The sequence below is a fragment of the Plecotus auritus genome (assembly GCF_963455305.1).
Source record: "Plecotus auritus genome assembly, chromosome: 2".
NCBI classification, from domain to species: Eukaryota; Metazoa; Chordata; class Mammalia; order Chiroptera; family Vespertilionidae; genus Plecotus; species Plecotus auritus.
Genome location: NC_137771.1, coordinates 32,561,161 through 32,587,916, shown reverse-complemented (window position 1 = coordinate 32,587,916; position 26,756 = coordinate 32,561,161). Strand labels below are relative to the sequence as shown.

General features: G+C 54.3%; 1 protein-coding gene across 1 annotated transcript in view; it reads left to right on the top strand.

Annotated features, from left to right (window-relative positions):
* ACOT11 (acyl-CoA thioesterase 11) overlaps window positions 1-26,756 on the top strand; it is a 47,852-nt gene that overhangs the window by 16,784 nt on the left and 4,312 nt on the right. The window contains exons 2-15 of the mRNA XM_080656937.1: window positions 9,581-9,791; window positions 10,777-10,846; window positions 12,565-12,625; window positions 13,608-13,706; window positions 14,570-14,705; window positions 16,689-16,845; window positions 17,395-17,514; window positions 18,853-18,997; window positions 20,279-20,334; window positions 21,093-21,159; window positions 21,505-21,588; window positions 22,409-22,542; window positions 25,237-25,368; window positions 25,938-26,064. Of these exons, the coding sequence (XP_080513063.1) occupies window positions 9,581-9,791; window positions 10,777-10,846; window positions 12,565-12,625; window positions 13,608-13,706; window positions 14,570-14,705; window positions 16,689-16,845; window positions 17,395-17,514; window positions 18,853-18,997; window positions 20,279-20,334; window positions 21,093-21,159; window positions 21,505-21,588; window positions 22,409-22,542; window positions 25,237-25,368; window positions 25,938-26,064 (1,599 nt within the window). The remainder of the gene's footprint in view (window positions 1-9,580; window positions 9,792-10,776; window positions 10,847-12,564; window positions 12,626-13,607; window positions 13,707-14,569; window positions 14,706-16,688; window positions 16,846-17,394; window positions 17,515-18,852; window positions 18,998-20,278; window positions 20,335-21,092; window positions 21,160-21,504; window positions 21,589-22,408; window positions 22,543-25,236; window positions 25,369-25,937; window positions 26,065-26,756) is intronic.

The following is a 26,756-nucleotide window of genomic DNA, read 5'->3' as shown; positions in this document are numbered from 1 at the left end:
AAAGGTCACTGGAGTCTCGTGAGGTTGAGGAAAGACAAGGCCCTGTCCAGCCCAACTGCTCTATCCTCTCTAGTCCCTCAAACGATGCCCCCTAACACGTGCACTCACTTCAGTTAGCCATGCCTCTCCCCTGGTCCTCACAGTGTTCTTGGAGGAGATGGGGTGGGTAAGCTGTGTGTATGTGTGTTGACGGGGGTGGGGGGAGGGTTTCCCTAGTCATATGAGCAGGCCATTGTAATCGACCTCCGACACCCTCCTCACTCATGGTGGAGGAAGGGGCTGCAAGGTAGATGGAGGCAGCAGGCCTGACTTAAGCTTGAGCCTGGTTCTGTGGTTCAGAACTGGGGGACCTTGGACAGGACTTGGGACTTCTCTGGGCTTGGGTCCCCTGTGTACCTCGCCAGTGACAACCCCTCCAGTATGTGTCCATGGGTCAGATGGGACAGGAATGGGAAAGCATTCAGGACATGCTCTGCTCCCTGCAGGCTCTTTGTGGGGCAGGGGGAGTTCTCCTGAGGACAGGTGAGGGTAGGTGCCAGATTTCAGACAAGGTTATTTTTACCCTGGGGGTGGAGGCAGGCAGGTGATGTTCAGGCTCTCTGTTCTAGAAGGGGGTGAAGGGGCAGGGGGAAGAGATGGACCTGCAGTGGGGAACCACACCTGACCTCATGGCTTGTGTTCTCCCTGCCTTCGTGGGCGACACTAGTGGGAATCGGGGACCCACTGAGCAAACTCATTCGTTTGTTCCTCAACGGGCCAGGCTCTGTGGGCCCTGTGGACACCAGGAGTAGAAGGAGAAGGCTCCTGCCTGGCCAATCTTCTGGTCTATGTCAACCAAATGCGGCCACCATTAAGTAAACGTCATTCATTACAGAGAGAGCATTCAAGAGGCGAGGTACAGGTGCCAGGAGCCTGAGGATGGGGGAAGAGATGAAGGAACTGAGGAGGGAGTAGGCATTGCGGAATGGAGAGGAGAGGGAAGAGTGCTCCAGGCAGAGGGCACGGCACGGCGCAGGCTCTGTGGCGGGCAGGGGCATGATGAGTGTGAGGAAATGACAGAGCCTGTGAGGCTGGGGCACATGGTGTGAGCAGGAGATGTGGCGGGCTGTCTGTGAGGGGCCTTGGGGCCTTGTTGAGGACTTCCTCCTGGAAGCCAAGTCTTGGAGACTATAGGTAAATGCCCCATTTGGCAGATGAGGAAACTGAGGCCCCGAGAGCTAATAACAAAAGCTGCCCACCATTTTTACCATGTGCCAGGTACCATGCTAAATAGTCAGCTTCCAACATCACTTTTTGCTAATGTAATTGGCATTTTACATTTAATTTAATTTAGGAGGCTTACCTGATACTTATCTAAAATGTTTTTCTGAATAATTAAAAATTTTTTCAAGGTGAAATATAACATACAATTACCCATTTTATTTTATGTTTTTATCCTCATCCGAGGAGATACATATATATGTGTGTGGTGTGTGTGTGTGTGTGTGTGTGTGTGTGTGTGTGTGTATTTATATTTAGAGAGAAAAAGAGATAGGGAGAAACATCAATTGGTTGCCTCCTGTATGTGTCCCAACCAGGGGAACAGCCTCCTCTGCTGTTCCTGCAGCACTAACCTACAACCTAGGCATGTGCCCTGACTGGGAATCAAACCCGAGACCTTTTGGCATATGGGACAATGCTCTAACCAACTGAGCCACCCTGCCAGGGCACAATTACCCATTTTAAAGTGTATAATTCAGTGACGTTTACTACATTCATCATCTTGTACAACCATCATCTCTATCTAGTCCCAAAACATTGCTGTCACTCCGAAGAAAAACTCCTGACCTATAAAGCAGTTTCCCCCAAGGACTGGGGGTCAGAGCGGGAGCCCACCGCCTGACCGTCTGTATCAGACTCTGGGCTCTGGACAGGGGCTCAGGGCCACGGCCTCTGTTTTCTCCTTGGCCACTGACTGGGGTACTTTGCTCCCCCTCTCTGAGTCTCATATGGGAAGAATTTCTTCTGTCTTCCCCAGCTCTAAGGCCTATGGAAGTGCTACAGAGATGCAAATGTGGACTATGGCTGGTGTGTCTGGGAGTGTCTTAAATTCTACCATTTCCCAGGTGCTCAGAAGCAATGTACCTGCTTCTCTGTCAGCCTTGGTTTGCTCATCAGTAAAATGGGTAGAGTAACAATGCCTCACAGGGTAGATATGAGAATTACTGAGATAATACATCTGAAAGCTCTTAGCATAGTACTTGATACCTACTAGGTATTCAATAAATGTTAATCAAATGAGTAGCATATAGGAAGTCGTAATAAAAATTATTGCTTTTCTCTACCTTTCTCACCCCCAAATTTTGAAAAATGTTAAATGCCAGTTCACCCTGTAGCTAGAAGTAAATGCGGATGTTTGTGTAGGGCACTGGGGACCGTTACGTATCTTCTAGAATGAAGAGCTGACCTGCTATTACTAGTATATGAGACTTAGAAGCCTGGGGCAGCCCACTGGTGTCCCCCCAGTCCTCAGGCTGACTTTCATGGATGACTGCTCCCCCTTTTCACCCGAGTCTGGAATCCACTGCTACCCTCTTTTTGCTTTGTCTGCTGGGACTCTCAAGGCCAAATGCAATTCTCTATGGCAGTATATTTGTGCAGCTGGATTCCTAACATAATTACTTCTCCCTTATTTGGTTTCTTAGCTCTGTTTGCATCTCAGCTCCCAGTGCATTGTGTCCTCTGTGTGTGCAGGCTGCCTCAGAGCCTTTTTGGGAGAGAGGTAGGGACCCTGAAGGAGAATTTAGGATGTTGACAAATGTGCCTGCCTTGCTGGGGGGACTCTACCAGGAGGCCATCCTGGTCTCTGAGAGACTGAGCCACCCCTTGGGGACAGGGCAGCTCCCTCAGACAGCTCAGAGTGGTCTCACTCAGACAGCCAGGCCTTTCATGGGCCTGGCCGCCGGCTCTGAGGGCGCAGGTCAAAGGCTGCTTCTCACTGCCCCCTCGAACCTGCATTTTAGTCCCATGACTCTAGAGAGCGAAGGAGGGAGAGTGGGAGGAACAGGGGCTCTCAGTCTCACACCCTGGGCTTGAGTCCAGGCTCCAACATCAATGGCTGTTTGAATTCTCACAGAACCTCACAAACGGGCTAATAATCTTGCCCTTTAACAGTCTTGCCCCATGAAGTTCTGGTGAGCTCAGAGGAGAGAAAAGGCTGCGTAAAGTCCAGTGTGGATTATATTTGGGTCTTTCCCAGCTAAGTTTCTGTAGGAAGCCCAAACCCAGCTTTAAATATTGACAGTACATGTTCAACAATGTTAGCCATATGGCTGACATGTACGAGGAACTTTAAGCCCCTGATCTCATTTAGTGTCATCCTTAGGATGACCCCTGGAGGTAGGTACTATTACCCCGTTTTTTACAGATGAAACTAAGGCCCACAGAGCAGCTTGCCCTGAGGTCACACAAGTTCCTTGTGGAACCAGATTTGAACCCTGGCCAGGTCAGCTTCAAGGCCTCCCCTGCCCTGGCCTGCTGTTCCCAGTGGTTTCTGCAGCACCAAGCTCTCTCCTCTGCTGTTCCTCCAGCACTAAGCTCTCTCCTCTGCTGTTCCTGCAGCACCAAGCCCTCTCCTCTTCTGTTCCTCCAGCACTAAGCTCTCTCCTCTGCTGTTCCTGCAGCACTAAGCCCTCTCCTCTTCTGTTCCTGCAGCACCAAGCCCTCTCCTCTTCTGTTCCTCCAGCACTAAGCTCTCTCCTCTGCTGTTCCTCCAGCACCAAGCCCTCTCCTCTGCTGTTCCTGCAGCACCAAGCCCTCTCCTCTTCTGTTCCTCCAGCACTAAGCTCTCTCCTCTGCTGTTCCTGCAGCACTAAGCCCTCTCCTCTTCTGTTCCTCCAGCACTAAGCTCTCTCCTCTGCTGTTCCTGCAGCACCAAGCTCTCTCCTCTGCTGTTCCTCCAGCACCAAGCTCTCTCCTCTGCTGTTCCTGCAGCACCAAGCTCTCTCCTCTGCTGTTCCTCCAGCACTAAGCTCTCTCCTCTGCTGTTCCTCCAGCACCAAGCCCTCTCCTCTTCTGTTCCTCCAGCACTAAGCTCTCTCCTCTTCTGTTCCTCCAGCACTAAGCTCTCTCCTCTTCTGTACCTCCAGCACCAAGCTCTCTCCTCTGCTGTTCCTCCAGCACCAAGCTCTCTCCTCTGCTGTTCCTCCAGCACCAAGCTCTCTCCTCTGCTGTACCTCCAGCACCAAGCTCTCTCCTCTGCTGTTCCTCCAGCACTAATCTCTCTCCTCTTCTGTTCCTCCAGCACCAAGCCCTCTCCTCTGCTGTTCCTCCAGCACTAAGCCCTCTCGTCTGCTGTTCCTGCTGCACTAAGCCCTCTTCTCTGCTGTTCCTCCAGCACCAAGCTCTCTCCTCTGCTGTTCCTCCAGCACCAAGCTCTCTCCTCTGCTGTTCCTCCAGCACTAAGCCCTCTCGTCTGCTGTTCCTGCTGCACTAAGCCCTCTTCTCTGCTGTTCCTCCAGCACCAAGCTCTCTCCTCTGCTGTTCCTCCAGCACTAAGCTCTCTCCTCTGCTGTTCCTCCAGCACCAAGCTCTCTCCTCTGCTGTTCCTCCAGCACCAAGCCCTCTCCTCTGCTGTTCCTCCAGCACTAAGCTCTCTCCTCTGCTGTTCCTCCAGCGCTAAGCTCTCTCCTCTGCTGTTCCTCCAGCGCTAAGCTCTCTCCTCTGCTGTTCCTCCAGAACTAAGCTCTCTCCTCTGCTGTTCCTCCAGCACCAAGCCCTCTCCTCTGCTGTTCCTCCAGCACTAAGCTCTCTCCTCTGCTGTTCCTCCAGCACCAAGCTCTCTCCTCTGCTGTTCCTGTAGCTCTAAGCTCTCTGCTGGCTGTCGCCTTTTCTGGGCAGTCGCTGTAGGGACTCCTTGGCCTCTTTTCCTCTGTCTCTACCCACACAAATACCTAGTACTTGACCTCAGGCTTTCCTTTCCAGGCTGTTCCCATCACCCGAGGCACCAACTTTCCTGCTTGTCCTTTGTGCTGTCTTCACATCCTCTCTGCACCTGCACTTTTCTGTCTTCAAGTCTCAGCCCCTGTCACCAGCCTCTTCTATAGGTGTTTATTCGGCACCTGCTCTGTGAGGCTTGAATCTGTCCCTGTCTGACGGGAATGACTGTCTGATGGCAGAAGCGTCTAGGAATACCGTCACTGCACAGCTTCACTGTGATGGAGACAGGCAAGGCTGTGGGGGCTGGGAGGACCGAACTCCCTGGGGAAGAGGCAGGGATGGGGAAACTTGAAGAAGGAGGAGGAGATAGTGCAGATAAAGGGAACCTAGGCAGAGGCAGCCCCCACGTGACAGAGGATGGAGGAGGAGGAGGGTGGTGTTCTGAGGGACCTCCTGTAGTTGCTCTGGGAGGGCAGGTGTTGGAGGCCAGAAGGAGGTGGGGACGGGAGGCCTGTGAACAGGCTCTGGAAACATCCAGCAAGCCCCAGTGTGGGGCCTCAAGCGTGAAAGTGGTGGGGTAGGCTGAGAGCTTCAGGGGTTGGATCCCTGTTACTTGGCTCAGTGGGGGAGGGAGGAAATCTAGGTCAAGTGTGTGAGCGTGGGGCTGTGGTCAAAGGAGCCCCTGCTCATCCCAGGAGGGATCTTCCTAGCTCCCCAGCTGTGTGACCCCGGACCAGCCTTTCTGTCCCCGAGCCTCAGTTTCCCCTTTAATGAAGGGATCGGACAAGGTGGCCTCTTCTGCTCTGACCAGCAGGTCTGTGACATGGATGGTCCAGGAGGAGGAACACAGAACCCCTGGTGTGGCCAGCTGAGGCCTAGTCTGGCAGTATCAAACCTGGCCAGTCCTGCCGTGGCATAGGGCCAGAGCCTGGCATGGCTGCCTTCTGAGAGGGCACGTCTCTGACCCTATGACCTCATCTATGTAGTGGGCTCTGCCCTCCCTGTCAGCTGTCTTGGCTCAGCCAGCCTGGCCGCCCCAGGACCTGACTCCATCAGGGCCTCTGCACTCTCTGTGACTGGCCCTGGGAGGAGTGTCCCAGCTCTAGAGCCCCATTGGCCAAGCCTCCTGCACCCTGGCTGGCTGCCTGCCCACCCTGGGACAAGAAGGAGGCCTGGCCTGGCCTGGCCTGACGTGGGCAGGCTGTCTTGGAGCCAAGCAAGGAGTTGGAGTCTGAGAGGCCATGTCCTGGGCCACTGGTGTTCTGTGCCCTTTGCTGGTGCCATGGACCAGGGCTCTGCTCGCCCTCTTTGAGGGGAGTGGGGAGATAGCCATAGTGGGGCTTGTCCCACAGCTTGCAGGGGTGGGGAGGTGGGAGCTCAGCCCTGCTCAGAGGAGCTCAGCATTTCCTGTCTGACAGGTGACAGGGCTCCTTAGCTTCCTCACTGGAAACCTCAGCTCAGCACGCCAGAGCCCTGCAGGGTTAAACCCCAGAATCCTGGAACCAGGGCTGGGGATATCTTGGGGGTTGGCAATCTCCCATAGCCCCTGCCCACCTTGTAAGTGAGAGATGAGGCTCAGGAGGAGAGGGGGCTTGCTCAGGATCACATAGCACCTGAGGGACAGGGCTAGCATTTAAACTCAAGTTTGGCCCTAGCTGGTTTGACTCAGTGGATAGAGCGTCGGCCTGCAGACTGAGGGGTCCCAAGTTCTATTCCAGTCAAGGGCACATGCCTGGGTTGTGGGCTAAATCCCCAGTAGGGGGCGTGCAAGAGGCAGCCGATCAATGATTCTCCTCATTGATGTTTCTATCTCTGTCTCCCTCTCCTTTCCTCTCTGAAATCAATAAAAAAATATATTATATAATATTTAAACTCAAGTCTGTCTCTGCTTGTCCCTCCACAAACCTTTGATGAGGTCCTACTGCGTGCCAGGCCTTTCTAGACACTAGCACTAGAGCAGAGCTTCTCAAAGGGATTGGCCCGATTTACCTTTGCATTCTCAGTGTTTGGCCCAGGGCCTAGTGCAGAGAAAGGAGGTGCTTGATGAATGAATGAATGAATGAATGAATGGGGCAAAGATCCTGCCTTCAGGCATGGAGAGTCCATTGGGAAGATAGGGACTCCTTTACATAGAACAGGAAATAGGAGGCTGGTAGGGGTCCGGACTGACCAGGTGAGAAGCAGAGAGATTAGAACTCAGGTGTCCTGGTCTAGGTCTTTTCCCATCCTCACTTTCCTCAGCTGTAAAAATGGGGTCTGACTTCCTTATGAGGATCCAGTGAGGCGGTGGATGTGAAAATAGACTTGTGAAGCTGGGACGTTGTGTGTGCATGCCCAGAACTGCTCAGAAACCCCACGTGTCTGCTCCCTTTCTTCCCGCTTACTCTGTGCATCTTGCCTCCTCCATTTCCCTAGCTTTCTCCAGGCTTCTTTCTAGAATGTTCTGGGCAGGAGTCCTGGCTGTGGGAGGGGTTTGGGAAGAGTAGGTGAACAGTCTGCCTGCTTCCTCCCTCTCCCGTCTCCCACACCCAGAAAGGCAGCCACCCGCGTTCGCATCCATGCAGGCCCCCAGTGCACACTAGGCTGGAAATGCCTTGGCAGTGGTTACCATGGTGATAGCCCTGCTTAGACCACAAGGCCTGCGAGATGCCTGCAAGATTCTGCAAGCCTGGCAGCCTGGCACCTCGAAGGCTTCCACCCACACTGAGAGTCCTGGAACAGCTGCCCTCCTCTTCCCCCTCGGTGCCCAGCACTGAATGTGGTACCCAGGGGCCGCTCTGGGGACCTACAAGCTGTTTTGGTTTAGACAGGCCCTGTTCAAATCTCAGACCTACCATTTACGAGTCAGCGACCTTGAACCAGTCACACGGTGTGTTTTGAATGTAGTGAATTAGCTACAGAGCCTCATGGGGGGAACTATCCAAGGAGTCCCACCGCCCCCCCCCCCCCACCCGGCCCCGCACGAGGGCCATCACTGTCCCCATCTGAGCAGTGGCAGGGTCAGCATCGGGTTGTGTCATTCTTTGCTGCTGAATCTGGCTTCCTTCTCATTGTGGTTCCAGGAGCCCCTGCAGGCAGTGCAGTGTGGTGGGTGGGACCTCAGACTGCAGCCAGACCTCTGGGGTCACAGCTAAGCTTTGCCACTTCCTTGGGCCTCAGTTTCCTCAACTGTGAAGTGAGGATAATAATGAACCTACCTCAGAGGTTTGTTGTGCGGATACAAATTAATTAGTACACGGAAAGTGCTTAGAAGAGTGTTTGATATCTCATGAGTGCTATGTAAATGTTGGCATCAACTGTTATCCCGCAGTTGGCATTGGCCATGAGAATTGGAACTCCTCCTGCCCCTCCTGTCATTTTTCTCACACATGCAGGTGTGCCCGCTCTTGTTCACAGTCCGATTAGGGAGAGAAGGGATGGCAGGTCGGCTCCACCTCCTCCATCCCACCCCATCCAAGGGACTGCTAGGCACTCGCCACCTCTTCTGCCTGGGGACTAAGAAAAGCTGGGGCCTGGGCAGAAACTCCACCTCTAATTAATGAGTTTGAGGATTTTCTCAGCTGGTTCTCCAGCTGGCAGCTGCCTGGGTCACACAGCTGCTCAGGCACTGCCCAGAGCCAGTGGAGCTAAGTGCTAAAGACAAATGAGCACCCAACAGAGGTGTCATCTGAAGAACAAGGAGCCGGGGAAGGGGCCTTTGGGGGATGAAATAGGACCTGCTTCTTGAAACACTTTATTGGGAACCAATCCTCAGGCTTGCCTGTGAGGGGGCTCTTGGGGCCTCTGCACAGAGAGGGGAAACCTTTCAGGCATGAAGGTCAATCAGAGGCAAAACTTTAAAAATCGGACCCACAAGCTGAAGCTCAGAGGACTGAGTTCTCTGCATGATTCCTCTCCCGCCCCCCCTCCACCCCCACCCCTTTGCCGGGAACCAATTCCAGCATGTAATAATTACAAGAGTTTCATCAAAAGGTTGGTGAAGCTTGGGGAGCTCAACAAGGGTTGAGTCATATGTAGCTTACCTGTTGGAAACGACTAAACGGCACTTCCCCCAAACCTGAATAGGATTGTCTGCTGCCAGACAGCTCAGGGCATTTTATTGCCTCCTGTTGGCCAAACACCTGAACAGCTGTAGGGCTGTTCCCCAAACTGACAATGCTTCTACCCTTTCATACCTTACCCTTTGAAGTGTATTATCTCCACCTTGCCTTAGGACAAATTGTGTTAAATAAATAGCACGGGGTCCTTAGACAAAGGGAGTCTTCTATTCCTTTAGCTGAAGATCCTCTGACCCCCAGTGCCTTTCAAAATTATCTTTCGTCTCCAGACTCTTTAATCATCTACATGCAGCCCCTTTCTCCAGAATGCTGAACCCTTTGTAAGGCTGGGAAAAGAACCCCAGCACCGCCCCCCCACCCCCCACCTTCCCCTGGGTCCCAGGCCATGTTAACATGGAGATATTGGCTAAAAGGAACCTGAACCTAAGTGACATCCTGGGTCTGAGCTCTGGGCTGGAGGGTGGTGACCCCTCTTGGAGTTGGGGTCTGGAGGGAGGTGGTCCTGGAGTGCTCTCTCCTCTCCCTCCAGCCCTCAGGTCTCAGGGATGGGCAGACTCAGGGGACCCTGCAGTGAGCTGACCTCTCTGATCCCACCTGTTCCCCAGGGCTTCGCCTCTGTGTTCTCGGGCCGTCAGTCCCGGAAGTCAACTTCCCATTCAGAGAAAACCGACGGCACCATGGCAGATGGCGAGGGGTACCGGAACCCCACAGAGGTGCAGATGAGCCAGCTGGTGCTGCCCTGCCACACCAATCAGCGTGGTGAGCTGAGCGTCGGGCAGCTGCTCAAGTGGATTGACACCACGGCCTGCCTGTCTGGTGAGACTGCCATCCTCCCACCCACTGGCCCACACCCAGGGGAGAGGCCTCAGTTATGCTGAGCCAGTCGCTGTCTCCCTGAGTGCCACACTTGTCCCTCACCCCAGCTGGCCTGCCTGCAATGCCCCTCCAATTTCCCAATGCTCAGCTCTGGCCCACCCTCTCCCCAGAAGTCCCAGTTCTGAGTGCCTTTAGATCCCAGTTCTGAGTGTCCTTAGGTCCCTGCTCCAACACAGCTCTGCCTTAAACGTGGCTGCTCCAGGGCTGGCTCAGGAGTGCTGTGAGCAAGCACAGTGCTGTCTGCCTTAAGGGCTCCTCCCTACATTAAGTTGAGAAGTTGAGTTGACTTTACTTCATTCCTTTTGATATCCCAGTATTCTCCAACCCACAGGGAGCTCACAGTCTGATGGGGAGCTGGGGGGCAGACAGGTGATCCAACTATCCCAGCACTGTTTTGTGGGGACTGGGAAAGGGAGGTGAACTTGGGGCTGTGGGAGAACAGACCAGAGGCCGTGACCCAGCCCTGGGGACAGAGAAGGGACTCTAGATGGACTAAGGCAGTGAGCAGGGCCCTGAAGGAAAGAATGACCCAGCAAGCAAATAAAGATGGGTGAGGTAGACTGGGCAGACCTGAGGGCCCTCTAGAAGGCTGGGAGCTAGCATTGCATGGCGTGACATTAATTTATTCAATAGCTACTTATTGCGTGTCTACTATGTGCCAGACACTCTCCTGGGACTGGAATACACCTGTGAACTAGGCAGGCAAAAATCCTTGCCCTCAAGTAATTTGCAGTTGAACAGAAGGGAGAGATACTAGACAGACAAAACTCATGTGATATATAAAGCAGGACGTGGCAACCTTCAGGAAAAGTAAAGAAGGCTATGGGTAAGGAGGCACGGCCTTAGCTCGGGAAGGCTGAATTTGATCAGAGGCCTGCGTAATGTGGGAGGCTGCTAACGCACGGCTTTCTTCTCCCGATGCCAGCGGAGAGGCATGCTGGCTGTCCCTGCGTCACGGCCTCCATGGATGACATCTATTTTGAGCACACCATTAGGTAAGTGGCCCCACCTGCCTCTAGGTCCTTCTGGGCTCCCCACCAAGGCCTAGGGACCCCTCCCCTGTCTCTCCTGCCTGGAACCTGACAGCCTTTGCAGGTGGAGTGGGGGAAGCCCCCGGGAAGCAGTGACCCGTCTGCAGGGTCTCTGGACAGTGCTGGGCTGGGAGCTGGTTTGCTGCTAGTTGCCGTGGGGTGGATTCCTTCAGCCAGTGTGGAGCCAAGGAAGTTGCTTCAAGTTTGGAGTTGGATGTTGCCCAGGCAACATCATGGGGTGCTATGTGACTTGGGCGAAGTCAGATATTTTCTCTGGGCCTCAGTTTCCTTATCTGCAGATGGAAGGGATTAGACATAATCAGTGAATGCCTTTTTGAACTTGAACATTCTCTGTGGGTCACTGGTTGCTGGATGGTAGGGAGGTCCCTAGATAAGATACCTTGGCAAAGCCTGAGCTAGAATCTTGGGTCATTCAATCTCTGCTCATAGTCCTCCAGAGACAAGGAGCTCACTACCTCAGAGTTTGTTTTTTTTTAAAGCCTGTGCTGGTCAGAAAGCTCTTCATTACACTGTGTTGAGCTTTGTGTCTGCAGAGCTTTGCTGGGACCCAAGGACCATGCCAAGCCCCCAGCTCAGGCCAGGCTGTAGGCTCTGGCCTGTGGGCCTGCTCCTAAACTCTCCACCATCGCCTAGGACAGTGGTCGGCAAACTGCGGCTCGCGAGCCGCGGCTTACCACTCTGTTGACTAATGAGTTTGCCGACCACTGGGATAGGGGCTTAATCACAAGGAACAACAACAGCCTGTAATTATTGGAATTGAGAGTTTAGGTCAGTGGTCAGCAAACTCATTAGTCAACAGAGCGGCAAACCGCGGCTCGCGAGCCGCATGTGGCTTGCGAGCCGCAGTTTGCTGACCACTGGCCTAGGACATCGAGTGCCAAGGGCTTTTTCAGGGCTTCCTTGGTGCCCAGAGTGTTGTGGTTAAGGAAAAAGTTCGGCCAGTTGCTATATTCATTGTTCAGTCATTCATCACTACTGGCACCTTTTCTGGGCCGGGGCCCATGCTGGGTTTGTGGTACAAAAGGTCCCGGTGCCCCAGGGGCTCCCAGACTGCAGGGAGGCAGATTTTAGATTAGTTTTTGATTTACACAACAGCTGTAGATAGTACAGAGAGTCCCCATACACCCCACACCCAGTTCCTCTGTTAACATTTTACATTCATGTGTGGGTACCTTTGTCACAATTGATGAACCAATACTGATGCAATAAATGCGGGACGTGTTAATTTAGTAGGCCACTAATCGTGGAGGAACTGCCCGGTGCCTGTGCCAAGCCTGGCCCCCGTGGAGCTTAGGGGTTGTGGGGGAGACAGAGGGCGATCTGCTGGAAGAAGTGTGAGGAAGGTGAACCTTACAGAGCGACAGGGTGCAGGGAGGGCTTCCCTGGGGAGGGGACCGGTAAACAGGCACAAAAAGGAGCTTGAGCATTCACTGGACAAGGGGGCGTGGGGGCGAGAGGGCAGATAAATGAAATCATTCCACTTCTCTCAGCCTCCTGGAAAAGGGGTGCTAACACTATCTTGCTGGCTTGCTTTGAGGACTCGGGTGACATCCATATGTGAATACGCTCTGTAAAGTGACATTCTCCTAACAGCTCCGCTCAGTAGAGGCTCCCTCCCTCTGTCCCCTCTGAAAGGCTCACCTTCGGCTTTTCTCTCCCAGAGTCGGACAAGTGGTGAATATCAAGGCCAAGGTGAACCGGGCCTTCAACACTAGCATGGAGGTGTGTGGGGCAGGCGCTGCCTGGGGATGCGTGGGTGCTGGGTGGGTTTTCTGCCTCCTTTCCATCTCAGCCCCCAGCCCAGGCATACTCACACTCGCGAAGCCCTGCTTGAGGCGGCAGAGTTCTGAACCAGCTGGGCAGAGCCTAAGGATCTTCCGGCCCAACACCCCATAACACAGAAGGGAAAACTGAGGCCCAGGGAGAGGCAGGGATTTGCCCCAGGTCACCAAGCCACATAGATCCCAATGTGGGACTTAACTTCTGGCCTCCTGGGTCTTCACGCCTAGACTCAGACCCTGTCTTCAGCAGCCTGGTGGCTGTGGAAATGCAAGGATGACAGCTGCTGTGCCTGGCCCTGGCAGCAGTGGGGCTGGAGCCGGGATAGCACTGGACGTCAGTCCTGTAGCTTACCTCCCATAGACTCTGTCTTCCCATCTGTAAAGTGGGAGCATGATTTCTGTGCCTCAGGGTTGTTGAAGGACTCTTGGTGATGCACAGGGCTCCGTGAGCTCTGGGGGAGGGACTCTCTTTGTCACCACGGGACGTCGGATGGAGACAGCTTCCACCCAGTGGTTGCTGAGGGACCACTGAGGCTGAGATAGCGAGTCCTGTCTGTGCCTCTGGGCACCCTATAAATGCACAGGCCCCCTGGGCACCCTCACATGTCTATCCTTTCAAGTTAGCCAGCACTTTACTTACACAGTCTCATGTTAATCCTCTCAGTAGCCCTTCGAGGGTGGGTTTGGTCATCCCCACTTTACAGATGAGAAAACTGAGGCCCAGAGAAGGGAAGTGACTTGCCTAAAGTTTCCCAGGGAACCAGGGGCAGAATCAGAACCTACCCCAGGTCTCTAGCCTCCTAGACTTGGTGGGTGATACTGAAATAGCAGAGTGGGACTGCCTGTGTCACTAGGCTGTGGGCCTCGGGTTTGTGAGCTCTATTTCTTCCTTCCTCACTCCTCCACCTACTCTTCCCCTCCAGGTGGGCATCCAGGTGGCCTCCGAGGACACTTGCTCTGAGAAGCAGTGGAGCGTGTGCAAGGCCTTGGCCACCTTTGTGGCCCACCGTGAGCTCTCCAAGGTAGGTAGCCACACCTGGCTGCTCAGTGCTGCTGGGCCACCTGGCTCCCAGTCATGATGGGCCTGGACCAGGGTGGTGAGGCTGGGGTTTGGCAGGGGGGTGGAGGTGGGGTGTGGCAGGGAATCATAGCCCCTAGAGCAGTGGTTCTCAACCTTCCTAATGCTGCGACCCTTTAATACAGTTCCTCATGTTGTGGTGACCCCCAACCATGAAATTATTTTCGTTGCTACTTCATAACTGTAATTTTGCTACTGTTAATGAATCGTAATGTAAATATCTGTGTTTTCCGATGGTCTTAGGCTCTATAGCAACGGTTCTCTACCTGTGGGTTGTGACCCACAGGTTGAGAATGCTAGCAGGGTCGCCTAAGACCATTGGAAAACAGATATTTACATTATGATTCATTAACAGTAGCAAAATTACAGTTATGAAGTAGCAACAAAAATAATTTCATGGTTGGGGGTCATCACAACATGAGGAACTGTATTAAAGGGTCGCGGCATTAGGAAGGTTGAGAACCACTGCCCTAGAGGAAGGCCCATCCCCCACTGCCACCAGGCCCCAGGCGCCCTCCCACCCTCCTTTCCCTACCTCTCCCCGTGCGTTTCACATGGGGAGTCTTCAGGGCTCACCATCCCCTTTCACGCCCTGCAGTGACCCCTCCCCCCATCCCCTGTGCCTTTGCCCCAGAAGGGAGCCTAGGGTTATTGGAGGATGAAGATGATGGATCAGTCAACATAGAAACAGGAAAATGTGGGCAAAGAGGGACAAGACTTGTAACCATCCAGCAGCCCTGGGCGTGCGATGGCAGCTGGGGGGACAGGTCCTGGTACTATTTCAGGGAACCCCACCCCTGTCCACAGGTGAAGCTGAAGCAGATCACGCCACGGACGGAGGAGGAGAAGACTGAGCACAGTGTGGCCGCTGAGCGCCGACGCATGCGGCTGGTTTATGCGGACACCATCAAGGACCTCCTGGCCAACTGCGCCATTCAGTATGGTGAGTGGCTGGGGATAGGGAGGGCAGCCAGTGCCCCCCTTGTGCCCTGGGCCCCACTGGGCAGAGGGAGGAGAGGCATTTCCTTGGGATGTCTACCCACTGCTGGCCTCAGGCCTGACTGGCCCTCTTGCCTCAAGGTCTCCTGCAGGCCTCTTGCCCAGCTCCCAGCAGCCAGAGGAAAACACTTTGTTAGCCACAAAATGTGTTTGGGTCTCTAGGACTGGAGGTACTTGAGGAGGTAATATTGAACTTGACCTTGAAGACTCTAAGATTTTTTAATTAAATGTATTTTTATTGATTTCAAAGAGGAAGGGAGAGGGAGAGAAACATCAATGATGAGAGAGAATCATCGATCTGCTGCCTTCTGCACGCCCCCTACTGGGGGCAGAGCCTGCAACCCTGGCATGTGCCCTTAATGGGAATTGAACCCAGGATCCTTCAGTCCGCAGACCTATGCTCTATGCACTGAGCCAAACCGGCTAGGGCATGACTCTAGGATTTTTAAAAAGCATATAGGTAGGTAGATTGGTAGGTAGATATAGATGTGGGCATAGGTATAGGCATAGATCTAGAGCTAGAAATAAAAACAAGTCCCTCCAGAGGCACCTATTGTTCCTCATTTTTGGGCATCTTTCCAGAAGCATTCCCTGCACATTCCCCCCTGTGTCTTACTTTGCCCCCCCTTTTACCCAAAAGGGAAGGCACAGTACATACTGTTCTGTATCTTGCTTCTTCCCCCTTAAAGTGCATCTTGGAGCTTGTTCTGTACCAAAGCACTCACATCTACTGTAGACTGGCAGGGTTTTATCAGGGGGAGATAAGGAAAGGTACTCCTGGCAGAGGGCATAGCTGGGCAAAGGGTCAGAGGGGTGACTTTGGATTTGCTCACTGAGCTCCAGAACATTAAGATGTGGAGCCTTCCTTGAAACTTCAAGGAGGCAATTTTAGGACAAGTCAAAAATAGTTCTGCTGCCCAGAGTGGGGAGGGGGGCAGGCGGAACTAGCCACCCCCGTGAAAGCAGTCGGCTGTGCTTTGAATTCTGTCACCCTATTTACACTGGGCCTGGGGGCTGTGGCTGGGCAGGTCCAGCTCTCCCTCCTGTAGTCAAGGCCCCCTGGAGCCATCCGTGCCACTGCAGCCCTCCGAAATCCCTCCTGTCCTGACCGCCCTTCTGCCCAAGGGTCAGTCCAGATGCCCTAGCCGACATCCAGGCCCTTGGCTGACCGCTCAGCCTCATCTGGTGCTGTCCCTTACTTGCCCTCTGCCCAGCTGAGCCAAGGCCTGATTCTCCCCGTTGACTGTGACTGTCTGCCTCGAGACTTTGGCTCAGGCCTGTAACCTCCCCTACCCCTGTCTGTGGCATCTGAGCAGCCTTCAAGCCAAGCAAAATGTGGCCTATTTGATGGGTCCTCCCCGGTGAGGTCTTTCTCCCTGGGAGACGGCGCTTCCTTGGGTTGGGTGGGGCATGTTAGCATCTGATTCCCTGACCTCTCTGGCCTCTCCTACTGAGGGTATCCTTAGGCCCTTGCCCCTCAGGGACAGCGCATGTCAGGCAGGGGGAGGGAAGATCTATCCTTCTTGAGTGTGCCTCCTGAGTTTGGTGCCAGGCACTCTAGTACAGAGATCACATTTCATCTTCACTGTCCTTTCCGGTTGAGTTTGACATCTGCCTGTTACAGATGGGAAATTGAGGTTTAGAAAGGGTATTGACTTGCCCAAGGTCATATAGCCTTAATGGGGTGGAGCTGAGTTGCACACCCAGGTGTGTTGTCTCAAAGCTAGGGTTCTGCCCTTTGCCAGCCTCATCTCTCTCATCCAGTTCCCCCCATTCCTCGTGTAGGTCCAGCACACTAGTGCTGAGTAAATAAAATAATGTGGGTGGGGCAGAGAGGTGGTGGAGGGGCCCTGAGCTGCCCATGCAAAGGCCTGCCCTTGGAAAGCCTCTCACCTCCCCGCCCCCCCCTCTGCCCCTCCTTGGTCAGATCTGGAGAGCAGAGACTGCAGCCACGTGGTACCAGCCGAGAAGACTCGGGTGGAGAGTGTGGAGCTGGTCCTGCCTCCCCATGCCAATCACCAGGGCAATACCTTCGGGGGCCAGATCATGGCCTGGATGGAGAATGTGGCCACCATTGCAGCCAGGTGAGGGGAGAGTGTACTGCTTGTGCCTCCCTTCCTTTCTCCCCTCCTTCCCTTAGCCACAATATACAAGCAGTGCCCTTTGGGGCAGTGCAAACTATGAGTGCAATAAGATCTCAGAGAAAAGTCAGAGTCTGGATAGTCTGGGAAGGCTTCCTGGAGGAAGAGCACTTCAGCTGGGCCTTGAATGACAAGTAGCTTTAGGTAAGGGGAGGACTTCCGGGTAGTAGGGACAGCAGGTGCTAAGATACAAAGGTTGGAAGGAAAATGGGGTGGGGATTACCCCAAGCCCTGCCCTAGCCTTTCTTCTGCCACTTCAAACTCAGCTGCTCTCCAGCCATGCACATAGACCTTAGTATTCCAGGCTCTGAAATGGGACTCAGTTCTGTTCCTCTGGGCAGAACTGTCACTGCGTGGGAGTGGATGGGCCTGAAGGTGGTGCATATGGTTTTGGCTAGGTCCGGGGATGGGGGTAGGGGTAGAGGCTGGTTTAAGCCAGTGGCTAAAGCACTAGGGGCATTTCTCCTGTCCCCAACCCCTGGCCTCCTCCAGCCGGCTGTGTCGTGCCCACCCTACGCTAAAGGCCATTGAGATGTTTCACTTCCGGGGACCGTCCCAGGTTGGGGACCGCCTGGTGCTCAAGGCCATTGTGAACAACGCCTTCAAACATAGGTGAGGGGCTGGGATGGGCAGGATCGGGGTCCCTGGGGGCTGAGGGCTCTTCCTGACCTGAGAATGGACCCTTTTGCAAACCTGCCAGGAACCTTTGCCCCAGCTGAGATCTAACCCTGCCCTGCTGCTCAGTCCTTTCACTTTCCCCAAGATTCAGCTCTGATGTCCCTGCTCTGGGTGCCCCCAGCCCTGGGTCCCCCGCTGTCTCAGGTCGTACCATGTGTTCATTCCCTGTCTCTCTCCCTGGCTCCTGCCTCCAGGCCTGCACACTGTGGGCCACAGGGCCACCTTTTGCCAGTATTCTGTTGTCATCATACTTTTTTCCACCCTTTGCCTAAAACAAAACTTAGTCCCCAGAGCCCTTATCTTTGAAATGAATCCTGACATCTGTGGCCATGAGAGCTTCCTTTAAATATCTTTTTGGTGATTCCACAGAGCAGAGTGTAGCTGATAAAGCAAAGGATCTGGAGCCAGGCTGCCTAGGTTCCAGTTTGGCTCACCTCTTACTAGCTGTGTGACTTTGGGCAATTTACGTAACCCCTCTGAGCCTCAGGTCATGTAAAGTAGGGCTCACCTCAACTATCTTATAGTTTTAAGGATTCAATGACCTGTTACTAGTAGAATGCCACAGAACATGTTCAGTGAAGGTCAGCCATTGCTGCTGCTGCTATTATTATTATTATTATTATTAATCACAGCCTGAGCAGCACACATTCTGCTGCCATGCAGGGGGAAAGACGTGAGGCCTGGTTTCTAGCCCAGATTCTCTCCTGACTGTTGTGTGACTTTGGGCAACTTACTGCCCTGTTCTAGGTCTTGGTGTCCCCATCTGGATGATGTCTACATTATGGGGTCAAGACCTTCTTAACTGAGGGGAATGGTGGTGGCTGCTATTTTATAATTAATAAAGACAGTCAGATATAGAGAAACAGCAGCCACTGAGCTGTTATAAAGTGCTGACGATTGGCTGTATAATAAACATGTTTTCTAATTGGGCTCAGCACCTCCCTCTCCTTGCTTGTATTCTTCCGTAACATATTTTCGTACTATCACCATATGTACATATTTGTTGTTAGTTAGTCCATGAGAACATGAACCGGACAGGTTTATTCATTTCTGAGTCCCCAGTGACTGGCATAGGGCCAAGCACACAGTAGGTGCTCTGTAGACACTGACCAAAGGGAGCAGCTCTGGGTTTCCTGCCACTGGGGCTCTGACCCAGGAGGGACTGCAGGAGTGCATGTGTGTGCTTGCACATGCGCGTGTGCATGTGTGTTGGGAGAGGTGAGGCCGAGGGAAGGTCTGTCTAGCATGAGAGCAGCCCTCCCTCGCCCTCAGCATGGAGGTGGGCGTGTGCGTGGAGGCCTACCGCCAGGAGGCCGAGGCCCATCGGCGGCACATCAACAGCGCCTTCATGACCTTTGTGGTCCTGGACCCAAATGACCAGCCCCAGATGCTGCCCTGGATTCGGCCCCAGCCTGGGGTGAGTGGGTGCAGCACCCTGCCCTTCCCCCGGCTCTGCTCCCCCTCTCTGCCCAGGGTGGGGGTGCCTGCCAGCTCCTGATAGGCCCGAGAGCAACAAGCCCAGCCTTGCCCGTCTGCTGTGTGCCCTTGTGTGGCCCCTGGAAATGCCCCTTGTGCCAGGTGGAAACCTTTCTGCCTCAAAGAATTCAGACCGTGCGTGTGGGCCTGGCTCCTAGTGGGTGTTAACAGAGTTGGAAGAGCACTGGCTTTGGGGCCAGATGTGAGTTGGAGCCAGCTCTGCTACATTCTAGTGGGTGCCTCTGAGCGCTCGGTCCCCACCTGTAAAGCAGGTGTACCTGCAGCCCAGTTCTCACAGGGCTGTGGGGTCTATGGGATATTGACCCCGTGCCTGGGTAAGGGCTGCAGACACTCAGGAAGTAGTGATAGTGATGACGATGGTGACAGGAGAGCAAGGAGGCAGGAAAGAGAATCAGGGCCTGGGTTCAAAGGCTGTCCCTTCACATAATGCTGCCTTGTGCCTCCGTGGAGCTAGGCCTGGCTTGCTCTGGAGGATCAGAGAGTGAGCTCTCTCTGGGAAGGTCCCTGCCCTGCCTGCCTCACAAGGCTGAGTGTGGCTGTGACATTCCCTGCTCCGTAGCTGGGTGTTGGCCAGTCAAGAGTGGGTGGTCGTGGAGGAGTGGGAGCCTAGTAGATGGGTGGTACCTTTCAGGCCTTTGCCATTTAATGCTCCCGAGTGAGGACACCTCAGAAGTAGAAGTTAAGAGGGAAGGCTCTGAGTCAGCCCGTCAGTGCTCTGTTCTGTGACCTTGGGCAAGTCACTTACCCTTTCTGTGCCTCAGTTTCCTGCTCTGTAAAGTGGGATTATACTAGTCCCAACCTCAGAGGGTTGCTGTAAGGCTTAAATGAAATTTTGCATGGAAAGCACTTGAGATGAATGCCTGGCACATAGTAAGTGCTCAATAAATGTGGGTTCTTATTACCATTGTAAGTGCCCTTAGGGACCCCATTCTACTGAGGAGGAAACTGAGGTCTGGTGAGGGCAGCGGTTCCCAGGGTCCCTCAGAGAGCCTGAGGGGAAGCTGGGGCTCCGTGACCTGGCATGTTCCTGTTCAGGTTGCTTTGACTCCGGCTGCCCCAGTGGGGCCAGCACCTAAGGGTTGCAGGACCTCCTTGGGCTCTTGCGGGGGCGGGGGGGGGGGTGGTGGTCAGACAGTAATAGGGATGGGGGGCAAGTTATTGTCCCATCTGTACCGTAGTCTGTCCCTGCTTCTCTCCCCAGGATGGCGAGCGGCGGTACCGAGAGGCCAGTGCCAGGAGGAAGATCCGCTTGGACAGGCAAGTTGGGGCTGGGTGGTGGGAGGGGACACAGGGTCCAGGGCTGTCCACCTGCTCCCCAGTCTCAGGGACTTGCATGTCTTCGATGCGGCCCCTGTGCTGGTAACTGGCTGGGCCCTTTACATCCATGTCACCTCATTCCACATTCCATGTCTGACTGGCCCATTGTACAGGCGAGGACACTGAGAACAGAGGAATTGTGGCCACGGGCACACAGGAATGACTGGCAGAGTGAGAATTTGAACCTGGCCGGATCTGGCCAATTTAAAATCTTTTGTTCCTTCCATTGACTCTGATGCCCACTTGACAGATGAAGAAAGAAAGGCTCAGAGAGGAGAAGTGATGGCTCAAGGAAGCACTTTATCACCATTTGTTGTTAGTAAGAAAAGGGTGTGTTTATGGAACATTTATATGCCAAGCACTGTTCTCGTGATGATCCTATGAGGCAGGGGTGACTACAGATCCCATTTCACAGATGAGGACACTGAGGCATAATGGTGAAATCGCTTTAGCTCAGCCAGGATGTGGGGCACTGGCACCGGCACTGGCACCCCTCCCCTCATCCCGTCCTACCTCTGCCTGAGTTTGTATGTTCTCGCCGCTCTATTCTGTGTGCCCATCCAGTCTCTCTGGCCAGGCAGGGGTCTCTCCTACCCCCTGGGCTGAGCACAGGGCCTGGCACAGTTGGCATACAGTGAAGCCTGTTCAAAGAGATGGGCTCCCAAGGGATCAAGGTTGTCCTCTTTCCTCTCTCCCAGGAAGTACATTGTGTCCTGTAAGCAGGAGGAGATGCCTCTCTCTGTTCCCTGGGACCCTAGCAACCAGGTAAGGCCCCTAGCTCTGAGGGGAGCATCCTCAGGCCCACCCTTCCCTGCTGTCAGAGCAGGTTTGGAGGTAGGCCTGAAGGGGATGGGATGCTAATGCCTTGAGATTCATACAGTTAGCAAAAGGCTTTCCTGATGTCCCTGCTTGGCAGGAGGGAGCTGAGGCCCTGAGAGGAGGAGTGGCTTGTCCAGGGTCCCTGGGCGAGTCTGGCCAGCCGTGGGCCTCCTCCCCCAAAGCTCAGCACCCACCTCCTTCCCCATCCCAGTTCCTCCCCACCCCAGCATGGCCTCGGCACCGAGCCTGCAGGAAGGGAGAAGGCAAGGTTTCTCTGTGTGTCCTGTCCAGGTGTACCTCAGCTACAACAACATCTCCTCCCTGAAGATGCTTGCAGCCAAGGACAACTGGACGCTGTCCTCGGAGATCAACCAGGTAGCTGACTGCACCCACCCACCATTTCCCTTCTGAGCAACCAGAGGTGGCAGACTGCAAGCAACAGAAAGTCTCTCAAGTCACTCATGTCAGAAGGGGATTTCTTTTTTTGCTTTTTTGTTTTTGTTAATCCTCACCCGAGGATATTTTTTTCTTTGAGAGAGAGAGTGGAAGGGATGTGGGAGAGAGAGAGAAACATCGATGTAAGAGAGACACACTAATTGGTTGCCTCCTGCACGCGCTAGGACTGGGGCCAGGGAGGGAACCCACAACTGAGGTATGTGCCCTTGACCAGGAATTGAACCTAAGACCCTTCGGTTCGCAGGGTGACACTCTAACCACTGAGAAACACTGGCCAGGGCAGAAGGGGATTAAAATATATATATTGATTTCAGAGAGGAAGGGAGAGGGAGAGAGAGATAGAAACACCAGTGATGAAAGGCTCCTTGATCAGCTGCTTCCTGCATGTCCCCCACTGGGGGTTAAGCCTGCATCCTGGGCATGTGCCCTGACCGGGAATCCAGCTGTGACCTCCTGGTTCATAGGTTGAAGCTCAACCTCTGAGCCACCCTGGCCGGGCAAGTCACTGCTTCTTAAAACACCTTTCTGTCCGCTTGTGCTGAATTATCTCAACAGCCATTTTCATAGGGATGTGACTGAGGCTCAGAGAGGTTGAGTCACTTAATTGCAGCCACACAGCAAGTCAGCAGCAGTTCTGAGCTTCTAGCCCTGGCCTCCAGCATCCCAGTCAGCCCATCCCACCACCAGCATAGTCTGGGGAGGGGGATACATGAATGAGGCCACCCTCTGTCCCACGCAGGTCGGCCTGTACACCCTGGAGGATGACAAGTACCTCTCCTTCCACATGGAGATGCTGGTGAATGTGGATGCGGCCCACGCCTTCCTGCTGCTCTCAGACCTGCGTCGGAGGCCCGAGTGGGACAAGCATTACCGGTGAGGGCCAGGGCGCAGGTGGGGCCGGTTCCTGTCTCAGGCCTGATGGGGAGGGCAGGTCCTCAGGTGTCCTTCTGCTGAGCTATTCCTTATTGTGCTCAGCCCAGTTGGCCTTTGGAGGGTGGGGGTGGTGGGGTGGGGTAGGGGACTGTAGTAATGTGTTAGGTGGGAGTCAGGGTCAGGGTTATTCTGAGCCTTCAGAGAAGGACTGAGCCTGGAATCGAAGTTGAAGGCCTGGTCCTGTTTCTGGTCCAACTAGCTGTGTGACCTTGGGCAGGTAATTTCCATTTCATTCCTGGGCTTAGTTTTTTCCTCTTAAAATGTGTGCTTCAGAGGTGAGGATTTACCCTTAGGGATAGATCAGTGATTTTCAATCTGTGTTCTGTGGAGTTTTCTGTTGCCAAGAGAGTACCAGATACTGCTTGGGGTGGGGAATGGAAGGCTGAAGGTGTGGCTGGGACCGCCTCCCCGATTCAGGCCAACTAATAGGATGGCCAATTTGCTGAATTTACCATGTGTTAGTTCTACGTCTGGATAGGGATAGAAATAGCCAGGATTTCAGTGTTTAGTATGTTAAGTTGAAAGTGGTATTTTGTCAAGTCCCTGTGACATCATGGTCTGTTATGCCAACAACCTGCTTTGGGGGCGCTTCTTTGATCATTTCTCCCCTGGCTTGTGATGAGGAGCCTCTATTTCCGAGTCTGTCCACAAGGAGGACCTGTGCTGTTAGAAATCCAGCGAGCAGGTCACCTGATTGTTGATAAATTGGCCTTCTCCCTCCTACCTCCGCGTGTCCTCACTTGAGCAGGTCCACTTGCAGCTGTTTATACACGGGCTTTCTGCTTAAGATTTCTTTGCAAAAAGGGCCGTGCTGCTTTAAAAGGCCCTGGTCTAGGTGACCCGAGGCCTGCTGGCAGTGCCATTCGAGAATCTTGAGAGGTGATTTGCTGGTGGACGTTGGGGAAGCTGGCTGTATGGTAGGAAGGCTTCTTGAAGGAAGTGGGCTGGGGTGGGCCTCGAAGGCCAGGTCAGATCTTGCTGTTTGACGGGATTTGGGGGAAGTAGCTTGAACGGAAAGAGAGCCCCAAGCTGCTTCTCCCCACCCTGCTCCTGAGACAGCCTCTGTGGGTGGGCAGAGGAGCAGGGGAGAAGGGAGAAGGTCTAGACAGGGTCATGTGTACCTCTGTGGATGTCCTTATGTGTGTGTGTGTGTGTGTGTGTGTGTGTGTGTGTGTGCGCATAAGTGTGAGTATGTGTGTGTGGGTGTGTTGCTATAAGCCAGGGGTGGGGAACATCGGGCCTGTGAGCCGTATAAGGTCCACGAAATCATTTGGTTTGGCCCTGCCAAGGCATTAGGGGTGAGTTAATGAAATGTCTGACCAAATATAGCAGGCTAATTTGTCAGTTGATAATTTTGTATGGCCCAGGAATCCTAATATATAAAAACCCTGGGTTGTAACAACCAGTAACGACCGGAGGCTGACCAATCGGAAGTCAGTGCTGGCCCTGCCCCCAAGCAAGCGGTACAAGCAAGCAGAAGGGGCAATCAGGCAGGCAGGCAGAGGGGTGATCAAGTAGGCAGACCAGCAGTTAGGGGTGATCAGGTAGGCAGGCAAGTGGTTAGGGGCAATCAGGTAAGCAGGCCAGCAGTTAGGGGTGATCAAGTAGGCAGGCAAGCAGTTAGGGGAGATCAGGTAGGCAGACAGCCCCTTGCAGGGCTGGCCCTGCCCCCCAGCAAAGAAAGAGGGAGGCACAGGCCAGCCAAGCCATTGCACCCCAGCCTGTCGCCTCCAGAGGGAGGCCACCCGTGGCAGGGGAGGGGGGCAGCACTGCACAGATGGCAAGCAGTGGCAGTGGTGGGGGTGGGGCCAGCTGCCTGCAGCCTGGGGAAGGAAAGCCCCAATAGGCCCTGATCTCAGGCCAGGCCTAGGGACCCTACCCGAGGGGTTCCGGATTGTGAGAGTGTGCAGGCCGGGCTGAGGGGACCCCCGCCCCCCCCGAGGGCACGAATTTTCATGTGCCAGGCCTCTAGTGATGTCATAAATATCCAAATGGCCCTTGGCAGAAAAAAGGTTCCCCACCCATATGCCTCTACATGTATGTGCGGGCACATGGGTACAGTGTACCGGGCTGAGGGGCACAGGCCTGGCACCCGACAGCCTGGGCACATTCCAGCTCTGCTTCTCTATTAGCTCTGTCTGTGGGCAGGTTGTTTCCCCGAGACTCAGCCCCTCCTCTAGAAGAGGGGCTGCTAAGAGTACCTGCCCCCGGGCTGAAATGCATGGTACACCGAAGCCCTTAGAGCGGTGCATGGTACACAGTGGATGCTCACTAGATGTTCAGCACAACCAGGAAATAAGCACACCTCTGAGTCAGCACGTCCAGACACCCTGGGTCTGTGTGTGCATAGTAGGTGTCTATCCATGTGTCTGAGCATGCAGCTATGCCTATAGATGTTTGTCTGTGCACTTGTATTTGCTTGTGTGTGTGTGCTCACCCACGTGTGTGTGCGTACATGTGTGTGCGTGCATGCATCTTGGCCAGGCCTTCTCGCCCTCCTGAGTGTGTAGGGGCTGAAGTGGCCCCCAAGCATTGGCTCAGGGAGGCTGAAGCTTGGAGGTCTGGGCCAGACCTGCTTTCCTACAAGGAGCTGGTGTGACCCTCTTGAGCCCTGTGGTCTGGGCCTCCTCACAGGAACGTGGAACTAGTGCAGCAGGTGGATGAGGACGATGCCATCTACCACGTCATCAGCCCCACCCTCGGCAATGACCCCAAGCCCCAGGACTTCGTGATCCTGGCCTCTCGGCGGAAGCCTTGCGACCATGGGTGGGTGCCTGCCTGCTGGGTGGGAGGTGGGCAGAGATCATCTCCCTCCCCAGGGAGGGGACTTCAGCCTAGAGTCGGCTCTCTGCTTTCTATTGGCTTTTCTGAGCTGCCGGAGGACAGGGAACACCCTCCCCTCTGGTTGCGCCCCTCTAAAGCAGGGTAATCCCTGACCCTGAGGTGGCAAGGCCAGCTCTCACAAGGCGCCGCCTTGGCCTCCAGTCTGACAGCCCTGGTGAGGATGCCGGACAGACGGCCTCACTTCTGCTAGACAGGCAGATGAAGCGTGCAAATCCCAAAGCCCGCACGCTTCCTCAGGGGCTTTTCCAGAAAATCTGCAGTGAGTCACGCTGGCTCCTGGCAAATGCAGTGCTGTTATCATACAGGTGCCTCCTCTCCAGCCTGGCCCGGAGCCAGACATGGGCCCGCCAAGAGTTTACATGACTGTAGACTCTGGTGTCAATGCCTAGGGGAGCTCCAGAGGCTGGGTCAGTGCTAGAGGGGGTTCCAGAGCCTGGGCTGGGCAAGACAATCCTCATCTTCTTCTGTGCTCTCCCCTCCCTTCACTCCAGGGACCCCTACGTCATTGCACTGCGGTCGGTTACGCTGCCCACCCACCTTGAGACGCCAGAGTACAGGCGTGGGGAGACCCTCTGCTCAGGCTTCTGCATCGGGCGCGAAGGGGACCAGATGACCAAGGTGAGGCCAAGGATCCCCTTCCCCGACCTGAGCCACCCCAAACCCACATGCATGGACGGAGCTCAGCACTGTCCGGCTCACAGTTCCAGCTGTGGGCCCCGCCCCCTGCCTGACAGTGGGTTCTTCCAGGAAGGGGGACCTAAGCATGTCAGGGGCTAGAAGTGAGCCTTCATTCAAATCTAATCTGTGCGGAAAAGTCTGAGGTCCCTGCAAGGTCTTGGAAAAAGCTCTGCCTGCTGAGGGCAGAAGGCCCTGGTTCTCATCTAAAATTCATTTACTTACTATGCTCCTTTTTGTCTGGGAGGGCTTTCTCTGGTTCTCAGGGCCCATTTGACTCAGCAGAGCAGTCGGTGTTGGAAATGTGGGTTGGGGGGCCTGAGAGCGAGGAGGGAGGGTCCGCACAGCTGCCTTCCATGGTGCACAGCTGTTGTCAGAGCCCTGAGACTTGTTCCGGTAACACACTTCCCTGATGAGCTTCTCAGGACAATCCCTGGGCGTAGCTGTCTCTAAGGCCCTAATAGGCCTTCATTTAAACAGGATTCTGTGTTGGGTTCTGCTCCTCGTCTTGCAGGGCCTCCCCGCTGGCAGGGAAGACACCCGATGACAGGACAGTGTGTGGTGGCAGGGACCCTAGGGTTGTCAGTACCCAGAGGGAGGGGCCAGGGGAACTGCTGGAGGAGGCCATGCCTGCC